The sequence below is a fragment of the Ranitomeya imitator genome, chromosome 1 (genome assembly GCF_032444005.1).
Source record: "Ranitomeya imitator isolate aRanImi1 chromosome 1, aRanImi1.pri, whole genome shotgun sequence".
Classification (NCBI taxonomy): Eukaryota; Metazoa; Chordata; class Amphibia; order Anura; family Dendrobatidae; genus Ranitomeya; species Ranitomeya imitator.
The window spans coordinates 723,774,339-723,785,612 of NC_091282.1; the positions used below are offsets into that span (position 1 = coordinate 723,774,339).

The 11,274-nt window shown below is 43.6% G+C and overlaps 1 protein-coding gene across 3 annotated transcripts in view; it reads left to right on the forward strand.

The window, feature by feature from the left end:
* SPTBN5 (spectrin beta, non-erythrocytic 5) overlaps nt 1-10,843 on the forward strand; it is a 436,876-nt gene extending 426,033 nt beyond the window's left edge. For all 3 annotated transcript variants that reach the window (XM_069732520.1, XM_069732522.1, XM_069732521.1), the window contains exons 69-71: nt 6,917-6,974; nt 8,145-8,197; nt 9,830-10,843. In XM_069732520.1, the coding sequence (XP_069588621.1) occupies nt 6,917-6,974; nt 8,145-8,197; nt 9,830-9,939 (221 nt within the window). In that variant the 3' untranslated portion in view covers nt 9,940-10,843. The remainder of the gene's footprint in view (nt 1-6,916; nt 6,975-8,144; nt 8,198-9,829) is intronic.
* Nucleotides 10,844-11,274: the final 431 nt, after the last annotated feature.

Here is an 11,274-nt window from a genome sequence, read left to right on the forward strand (position 1 = left end):
CCTTACTCAGTGACAGACGGTAGTCACTAGGGTTGAGCGAAACGGATCGTTCATTTTCAAAAGTCGCCGACTTTTGGCAAAGTCGGGTTTCATGAAACCCGACCCGACCCCTGTGTGGGGTCGGCCATGCGGTACGCGACTTTCGCGCCAAAGTCGCGTTTCGTATGACGCGCTTGGCGCCATTTTTTCAGCCAATGAAGGAGCGTGGGCAGAGTGATGACATAGGTCTTAGGGGCGTGGACGCCTATCGTCATCTTGTCGCTTGTGCGCTGTAGCGATTTGAAATGTGTAACACCAGCTTTTCTGTTCAGGGACGGAGGGGAGAGAGAGAGAGAGAAGAAAAAAAAAAAATATCCCATTGACTTTGCATTGGGTTTCGTGTTTCGGTCAATCCCCGACTTTACGCCATAATCGGCCGATTTCACTCGACTCGACTTTAGAGATAGTCGGGTTTCGCGAAACCTGACTCGACCCTAAAAAAGTAAAAGTCGCTCAACCCTTGTAGTCACGTGATGTGGGTGTAGCACTGACCCGCTCACGTGACGGCGGACTGCCGAATGAGTCTGAGGGCTGAGACGCAGGGATGCGGTTCACGCATGCGCACTGGCACTTGCACAGTCGTCGCTTTATTGGCGGCGACCTGTATATAAACCGGATGGAGATTCTGATTAGGCCATGCCCCCTGAGGAAGCGGGATTCGCCAGACGCGAAACGCGCGTTGGGGTAGCTTACCAAGACCGGGACAGGACCTGCCGCACTAAAATGGGTAAATAAACTTTATCCTGTATGCATATTTGCACCTTAGTTGTTGACGGGCATGTGATAACATTACCGGTATTGAGCATTCAAACAGTTGAACTGCCACAGCCTGTCCACAGCTATATATATCTGATGATAGCATATTAGTTGCACATTTGTGCATGATACTTACGTTTGGCACACTTAGCAGTGTCCTGCTCCATGATCTCTGGTTCATTTGATGCACTCACGGATTTGTCACATGATTTTACATATATGGTACATGTTTTTATTTCTTTTGGGTATATTTTTCAATAAAATTTATTTAAGATTACTTTTTGGCTTTTTTTGATTCATAGTTCTCCTTTGTTATATGATTGTTATTTGAGTCGCCATTAGTACTTTTGGCTGTTACCTATAACTGATGTTCTGTTGGTACACGGCACAGCCAAGTAGTTTCCAGCATTTCCATTACAGTACAAATGGCACATCACTTCGTCTCTCCCTTCACTGTTTCCTTCGTCAATAAGTGTTTCCGTGGGTCTGAGCATCCCAGACAGCCCCTCAGCGTCCTCCCTGTACATCGTCACCACGGTGAAGCACTCTCCTGCACGTTTCGCACCAGACATAAGAGATTCAGCCCACGAAGCAATCCGCCACATTTGGAGCAACGTGCCCGTACACTTTTACAGTACTTCTTCTCGCTCTCTACTGTTTGATTTGCTGTACTTTGCTCTTGCCTGTGCACCCTGGATGGCTGGGCACACACTTGAACATTACAGGGGTATTGGGAAGCCCGGATCTATAGCACCCCCGAGCACCTAAGGCCTCCCTGGCCCCAACTGAACTCACCCAGGAAGACCTTCCTGACTTACTCCCCAGCTAACTCCTTCTATAGTTAACCCTAACATCTCCTACAGCACTATCTACAATGTAGTGAACTCTACGCACCAACTAATGGCCATAGCACATACTGCACTGTCTCTATTATGTACATGATGCAGCAACAAACAGCATACTATACATAGGTAGTACAGCAACATAATACATAAACACTCAAAACAGAATAAATATACATATATATACACACATGTACAGTAGCAGCATGGGGACTTAAAGGGGCAGGACCTTCAACGCCTTACATTCCCCCTTCCTTTTACCATTGTCGTCCCCGACAATGCTACGCTCATTATAAAACTATTAAGCTGTAATATTTTACAATGAATACTCCATGCAGGGAGCATGTATATAACATCAGCTCAATGTGAGCTAAGACCATTTGAAGTTAATGTCCACTTCGTTTTTTGTTTTTTTTGTTTTTAAATCAAGTGACTGCACAGGTAGTCCTCAAGTGGTGTCCATTAAATCACCACCAAAATATCTTTTTAAGTGACCCCTCTTGTTGGGCCTACGAACCTTGAGGGTGATCCCCTTTCCTTTGAGGTTTAGCACCAACTTCTGCCGGGATACACAAACGGGTGCGCGGAAACAGTCCGTCTGTAAGCACCATCAGTCCATAGTTAACGTATTTACACTCAGCTGAGTCCTTAAGGTGGTCGTCCCCCTTCCTTTGTGGATAGCACGGTCCAGTGCTCTATGCACAAACTGCCTGGTCCAAAAGTTCATGGACCCAAAGTGTCATATATGTCAAGTCCTGCTAGTCAGCAGAAGGGGCGCAACGGGTGCAACAAAACAAAGAGAAGGAAAAAAAACAACTTTTCCACACAAACATTCTTAGTAGGCCGCAACTGCCGTTTTGCTCTCAACTTTTATTAAACAAGCAGACATCTCCTGATCGGCATGCTTTCCATGCCTCCGTCTCCTCCTGATTCCATGCCCGCGTACGGGCCAACGAGGACTCTGCAGCTGCAGACTCCCTGGACTGTCCCATTGCCACAGAAAGGCAGTAGCAGCTGGGGGTTCCCACCTCCCTGACCTTGGACCCACATACAGCCCGGTGACATCTTCCTCCATACACAAAGTCATGGCCACCACGTAATATTCTCTGGGACAGTCCTCTCTGAAAAAGGAGAACCAAACCCCTTCCAACAGGGGTCTCCCGTGTTTAACGGAGGCGGCATTAATATAGACTTTGGCATCTGTGCCAGCCTCCCGTATAAAGCCATAACCTCGCTCTATGATGGCATATACCAACTGTCCATACGAGCGGCGTTCAGCCATGGCAGCCTCTCCCCGCTGGTGTAATTGAGCCCAAATTTCCCTCTCCCTTGCTTTCTTCTGAGCTATGATGTCGGTGATCCAGACGGATGGACCGGGGGACAATATAGGACCCTGGTTCACTTTAGAGGCCTGGGACACGTTTGCTTCCGAAACCGCATTTGACACGGGCTTAGGGTTAGTGCCGTCTGACGGGAAGACGCCCGGGGTAAGGACCTGCCCTTCGATTTCAGGGGTTATGGCTCATTCACCACCATGATACACGTTGCTCCGTCCACATTCGTTCCGCTCAGGCTGGATCTCATTTCCTTCAGCAGCCACCTCACGTTCAATGCCAGAGAATTTGACAGCTCAGCCGTTTCCCCGCGGATACCAGATCCCTCTACGGGCGCGGCTGCACACTTCGGCTCCTGTGAGCGAAGTCCCAGCTCGGCCTATGTTTCCAAGTCAGGTTCCTCCGGGGTCTCAACTTCTGGTCCCCGCGGCCGCTGCGGAACTGGCTGCGGTACAAAAGATTCCACCTTCCATGGCAGCTCCTGCTCCGGTAACGGGCCTGGTTCGGTCACTTCGTCCCAACTTCGGGCAGACCGCGTCTTTTCCTGTTCCCGCTGCCACCTCCATTCCACTCGCCCGATGCCTTTACAGTGAAGGGCACAGCAGTGGTGTATCGCTGCCCACGTCACGTTCCATACTGGCATCAGGCAGCTGCACATGGTACTTTCTGCTGGGCCCCACCAGTTCTAGGGTGGGGTCGTTTCTGGCCTCTCCACCCATTTCTGAGCTTGTTTCAGGGGGCGAGTCCTTCTCTTCTCTGACGCACCCACCATGGGTGGTCCAGGGATAGTTGACAACATTCTTTTGGTGTCATTTCCGCACAGTCACGCCCACGAAGGGTGTCTTCATAATGGTTTTTCTCCTTTCTGGCACCATAATTCTCCATCTCTATGGCTGCCATTTTAGTTCTCATAACATCAGTCCAACTCACAGTTTTGGTCAAATCCAGTCTAGTCTCGTCTGGTAATTTACTCTCATTTTCAGAATCTTCAACCTGCACTCCTCGGGTCATATCTGCCACAAACAAATCATCCCCGGCATCTCTTTCTCCTTTCTCTTCTTCTGCGGTTCCTCCGCAGTGCAAGGTGTCAGCATCCTGCCTACTACGCCAATTGGGCAGTAGTCGTGGCTGACCTGTTCGGGCATTGTACACCGTGGCCTACCTCTACATGAAAAATGTGCTTCTTAATCTGCATAATACGGTCGGTACTCACTGTGCTGTCAGTGTCCACTCTGCTGCGCTGGCATACTGCTGCTTCTGGATCCCAGTGAATGGAGACACAGTCCAGGGAAACTCTTAGCTCAATAATTTTATTCACTTCAGGACACAGCACATCCAAGTAGTTTCCAGAATTTCCATTACAGTGCAAATGGCACATCACTTCGTCTCTCCCTTCACTGTTTCCTTCGTCACTAAGTGTTTCCAGGGGTCGTAGCATCCCAGACAGCCCCTCAGCATCCTACCTGTATAGCGTCACTACAGTGAAGCACTCTCCTGCCAGTTTCGCCCCGGACATAAGAGATTCAGCCCACGAAGCAATCTGCCACATTTGGAGCAACCTGCCCGTACACTTTTATGGTGACCTTTATGCCTTCCTCTCACTACTGTGGGATTTGCTCTACCTTGCCCTTCTCTGTGCACCATGGATGGCTGGGCACACGCTTGAACGTTGCGGGGGTATTGGGTAGCCCGGGCCTATAGCCCCCGCCCCCCCTCCACCCGAGCACCTAAGGCCTCCCTAGCCCCAACTGAACTCACCCAGGAAGACCTTCCTGACTTTCTCTCCAGCTAACTCCTTCTATAGTTAACCCTAACATCTCCTATAGCACTATCTACAAAGTAGTGAACTCTACGCCCCCATCTAGTGGCCATAGCACACACTGCACTGTCCCTATTATGTACATGATGCAGCAACAAACAGCATATTATACATACTGTAGGTAATACATGATATATACACGCTCAACACAGTATACATATACATATTTATATACATGTACAGTAGCAGCATGGGGATTTAAAGGGGTAGGACCGTCAACCCTTTATACAGTTTTGAGCGCAGAGAAGGAGATATTCCGAGTAGAGATCCTCAAATGACCCTAGTAGGTCCCCTTTAATCTGTTGTCATACCTGACTGTGGAGATTGACACCCTAAAATTCGATATGCCGCTCAACGTCGGCAGTCCCTCAGAGTCCCTGCATGCCCCTAAAATAGAGCTACAGTATTTAACCACATATACACAACATAAATCTTACTGTCTATGATTCTAGTTGGCTGTGGCTGTGGAGGTAACAGTAGATTACAATGAGTCTATAACTAGCAGTCTCTACTATTTGAACTAAAGATGCACACGGGTGGAATGCAAATGCGTACCAGCATTCACCTGAGTCATTTCCGCGGACCGATTCTCCTTCCTGCTGGTGGAGCGCATATGCGTGTCGCAGGCATGTGACCGGTATGGTGAAGCGCTGCCTGCGTTCCATCATTTATCATAATGTCAGTCAGTGCCCCCTCAGGATTTTAGCTTCATTGCAGACCAAAGTTTAGTAATATAACCACATCATTTTCAGACCCAGTGTATATAGTTAATTTATTGGCAACAGTTAAAAACAAGGGTGGGTCAGTCGATACAGTCCACCTATTACTCCAGTAGTGAAGGTGCTCAAGACAACCATAGGTACAGTTCAACCCATGGTATAAATAATAAGTATAATAATTTATGGACATAGTGGATTGTTGGCTTAATGGGAAACCTATCTATAAATATATTACAAGAAAGCTATATGAAACTAGCAAAGCTCAGCTGTTCGTTTAGACCCCCAGAATTCAGACTAGCCAACCAGAAAATCCACCTGCTTTCCCTTTAAATGATTTTATTTTCCCAGTTCCTCTGTCGGATAGATGGAGTGACCACTTTTATAGCTCGAAAAGTAGTGCAGTCGAGGCTGCCCTCGTGCTATTTTTTTCAATTTATATCATGACATCAAGAAAGGCTATTTTCTCCCCGCCCCCCACTTTATATGTGAATTTCAAACCTAGTTGGTTAATGTTAAGATGATATATAAACTTGAAGCACTCAAAACTGCATCTCCCTAAAAAGGCACATGAGATTTTTTTTTGCGTTTTTTGATTAGACACTTTTAAATTGTATTAATTAAAAGCTAATTTTTAAAAGGGTTTTTTGTTCTTTCTGGTTTATTCTAATGTCACCCGCTCAGCAGTTTGTTGTAGTTTTAATGCAGTGAGTGTTTTATCAGCAGGAGATTATCACTGAAAACATACACCCCCACCACTGATTGGCAGCTTACTTACAATGTACACAGGAAGCCGTCAATCAAGAGTGGGTTTATATACAGCTCAGTATTCTGAGCACTGCTACATCTACAAAAGAGAAAACAGGGATTCTGTCAAAATTGCAACAAGCATCCCAGTAAGTGATACATCGCTGGAATCAGGATCTCTGCCCCTACAGCATGCTGCTTTCAGATTCCGTAGGAAAAACCTTCTGACATATTCCCTTTAATATGGTACAACAATCTGTTATTTTACTTTGTTGTAAAAATAAAACAAACAGAATCCTATCATTTATCTCTTCATAGCCTGTATGAGTACTCCTTGAATAGTATAAGATGGAGTAACCACATCATCCTACAAGGCCCTTTGGGTATCTTCACACAAAGCAGACTTACTTTAGAAATGTCAGTGGCCGTTCCACTCTTTTGAGTAGGAAATATCCGTTAGACATGCTGCATAAACACTATTCAGATGTACTGTATGATATGAATGTATCAGCTTAGAAATTTCTGTAACAAATGTGCCACGTGTGATTATACTTTACGGTTTTTACTGACTATGCCCATTAAGTGAGTTTTTAGCAGCATTAGAATTGCCCAAAATATACCATCTGAATTAAGATATGATGTATGTGTCTATTTTTTCCCTAGATGAGCCTGTCATTAAAAGGGAGGTGTCTACTTACTCACCAGTCAGAGACATTCCTAGGTAAGAAACTGTGAAAATACACATAGATTATTTTATATCTTATGCTCTACTCTCGGTGTAAATCAAGGACTGAACATGGAGGCAAGGGCTCAGCCAAACAAAGCAGAGCTCACTCTCTCTTTCTTTCTTTTTTTCTCTCTCTCCTCTCTCTGAAGTTCTGCTCATCTCTACACATGATGCCTGCTGTGATAAGTGGAGTGTTATTAGACTCGTTCACACAGACAGACAAGCACACTGACCCTCACTTGTCAGATTCGCTGTATCGAAGTCTGATCTCAGCCTCCACCCTTACAGTACATGGCCAGACACTACAAATTATGTGGATGGTCTCATAAAATTCTGCCCAATACTTTATTTTTTGAGAAATAATGATAAACGCACCAGGTAACATGATGAGGAGTTTCCGGTCCACACAATCACTGCAACACATTTGCTATAGCCAAATTAAGTAGTAGTTTCAGTCATCTGATCCCGATGATAAACTATTGTGTATGGGGGACTCCCAGATCTTGCCCTGACACCTGGCCAGCGGAGCTTCAATGGTTGATTCTTTTCATAGAATCATAGAATGTTAGAGTCAGAAGGGACCTCCAGGGTCATCTTGTCCAACCCCCCGCTCAATGCAGGAGTCACTAAACCATCTCACACAGGTGTCTGTCCAGCCTCTGTTTGAAGACTTCCATTGAAGGAGAACTCACCACCTCTCGTGGCAGCCTGTTCCACTCATTGATCACCCTCACTGTCAAAAAGGTTTTTCTAATATCTAATCTGTATCCTCTCCCATCCAGTTTCATTCCATTGCTTCTCGTGTTTCCACGATGAGAATAATAATTCCTCTACACTGTGACAGCCCTTCAGATATTTGTAGACATCTATTAAGTCTCCTCTTAGCCTTCTTTTTTCAAGCTAAACATTCCCAGATCCTTTAACAGTTCCTCGTAGGACATAGTTTGCACTCTGCTCACCATCCTGGCAGCTCTTCTCTGAACTTGCTCCAGTTTTTCAGTGTGCAGATAAGCTCCTGGCAGTGGTGCTCTCATAGAAGACACAGGAGCACTCGGCCGAGCGTTCTTGCTGGGGAGTTAGCTGACCACTTTCTGATGCATAAGGGGCCTTAATGTTTGCATAAATTATGATTAACTATAGAATGTCACTGCTATATCCATACAGGACACTATCCCTTGAACCAGAGAGCAATGGCCATACAGTTCCTGCTAACAGAGGTAAGAATGTGGAAAAATGTGCAGCTGTAAGCTCATTATAGGGGTCAGTAGTCAACTTTAAAAAAACAAAAAAACAAACAAAAACAAACTTAAATGTGCTTAAAATTGCAAACTTTACACGTAACAAATATAGTTCAGTCATAAAAAGTGCCCAATCTGTCTAAAATAGTAAATTGAATTTTTTCAATCTATTATTGTTTTTTTTATTTATCAAAACTACAGCAAGAAGCCTAGTAAGTGACACATGGCTGGAATTGGAGTCTCTGCCCCTACATCCTACTGCATCTGAGAACTATACTGTTCTCATAGTAGCAATAAGCTTGGTGACATATTCCCTTTTAAATCTGTGCTCATTCATGTAATATACAGTATATCACAAAAGAGAGAGTACACCCTTCACATTTTTGTAAATATTTTATTATATATTTTCATGGGAAGACACTTTGATACAATGTTATACAAGCTGCACACTGACTACTTTACAATGTAAATTTGCTATTACTGTCTGAGGCCGGGATCACATTAGCGTTTGAGTCTGTAGCGTGGTGCTGCGGACTTCTTTCCTTAAGCTCCGCCTACTTCCGCATGCGCCCTGCGTACCTATCTTTAACATTGGCTACGCAGGGACATGCTTTGTATGCGGATGCGTCCGCGTGCGTCGTTTTGACGTGCCTATGGAACGCAACATGTTGCATTTCTTGCATTCGGCGGGCATGTCAATTGACGCATCCGCATACAACTCATGTCCCTGCGTACCCAATGTTAAAGATAGGTATGCAGGACGCATGCGGAAGTAGGCGGAGCTTAAGGAAAGAAGTCCGCAGCACCACGCCGCGGTATAGACATTAATGGCTGTGTGTTGAGTTATTTAGAGGACACACCAAATTTAGACTGTTAGATAAGCTGTACACTGACTACTTTACATTGTATCAAAGTGTCGTCCCATGAAAATTTACAAAAATGTGAGGAGCGTACTCACTTTTGTGATAAACTGTATAATTAATTGGAACTAGGATTAATGAATGATATTCTGAAACACGTAAAATGTATTGAAAACCGCACTGTATGTCATTTATGCACGTGGATTTCCAAAAAAGTATTAAACTAAGGAAAACGAAGTGCTGACTTCTGCGGGTATACTGTGTTTATTTGCCATATTGATGCAAATTTACGGGTCAGTAAAAAAAAATCATACATCGCTAAGATGCCATCCATATGATCGCTGTGTTCCTTTTTTCATCAAAGTACATCTGATTAAACTCTGATAATAAAAACTGACACACTGCCAAACTCTGATGAAATGTGGACAGACGATACTTTGACTACGAGAAAAATCATTGATGTCTGAATAAGTCCTAAATACAAAGCCTTAGGCCAGGTTCACACACGTTCAGTATTTGGTCAGTATTTTCCATCAGTCTTTGTAAGCCAAAACCAGGAGTGGAACAATCAGAGGAAAAGTATAATAGAAACATATGCACCAGTTCTGTATTTATCACCCACTCCTGGTTTTGGCTGAGAAATACTGATGTAAAATACTAAAAGTGTGAATGTGGCCTTATACAGACATGAGCTCAATCTCTTTACACAATCATAAAACAGACCTTTAATCTTTCTTTTTTCTTCCCACAGTCTATATCACTTCAGAGAAGACAGACTTTTACTCTCCAAGACTGGTTGAGACAGACGACGGTAAAGAGAAGCCAAAAAAGAGCGTTTTCAAGAAGTTCTTCTGGAAGTAAAGTAGACCATAAATGGACTAATATTCCTAAACTCTGGGTGATACTCCCACCTGCCTTCATGAACGCCGACGAAGCTGAGACTTGGGAGTAGGCGCACTTATAGGACATTTACACTAAGTAACCTGCAAAAATAGTATTGGGATCAAGCAATAATCAGAGAATATCTTTCTCTTCTGCAGGACTTGAAAATAGAGTCTGAGCTAATATAATAAAATAATCTGAAAACTTTACCTTATCCGGGTATAGAATTCTGTCTCCACTGTCAGAATGCTACAGTAGAGACATCACATTTACAGCGCTGCAGCCAATCAGTGTGCTCTGCAGCGCTGTTGATGTGGAATCACCGCTGCAGCCTGTACACAATCACCCAACCAACGGTGGAGACACGGCGCTGGACCCGGAGAGGGGAGGTAACAGATGGTTTTATTATTTTTAAGAATCCCATTAGTTAAAAAAAATAAAGAAGTTGAAAGGAGAAAAATCCTTTAAAGATGTGAATGAATCGAATGTAAACATTGATAGTATTGTTCAATTATTATAATTGTAATTCGACATGTATTTTATTTTTCTAATACTTTAAGGAATTTAATGTATTGGTAGAAACACAGATTGTCTGGCCAAAAAAACCTCCCTTTTGTGGGATTGTTAATGTCCATGCCTTTTTTTGTGTGCAGAAATGCAACAGTTTTTACCTTCAAAAGCATCGATTGGTGTATCTGTTCCCTAAATGTGTGCTAGATTAGTGAAATTGTTTTCCAAATGACTGTCTTTTAAATGTGAGGCATATTTTAATTAGTTTATTTAATGTTCTGAAGTATAAAAATATATTTAAATTATGAAGCATTCCTCTGCAATCTATTTATTACAATGTACTTTCCAAATAAAGAAAATATTATTTTAAAAATATCTTTTTTGCTCATAATGGCATAATTAATTCTGTATTATTTTAATTAACACTGAACCCCCAAGGAAGTAGATTAAAACAAATGTTACTGTAACTATTTCTCAAAATTTACACAATGGAAAAAAAAGTTTACACAAAAAGAGTAACACTAGACATATCAAAGTGTTTAGTTTGAGATGCAGAAATGTTTTATAAATTATTTACTGAGATTTGTCTACTTATTTTTTCCCCATAAAAGAGTGCCAACACTACCCATGGGACGATTAGGGGGTAATGTGGGACATTGTAGGGCAGTTTGAGTGATTGTGAAATGGGGCATAATATAGCGAGCGAGGGACATTGGGGTGGAGGGACTTTGTAAGAGATAGTTTGGGGGTGATATGGAAAGGGGCAATATGTGGGGGGACATTATGGAGAGGGGTTATGTGGGG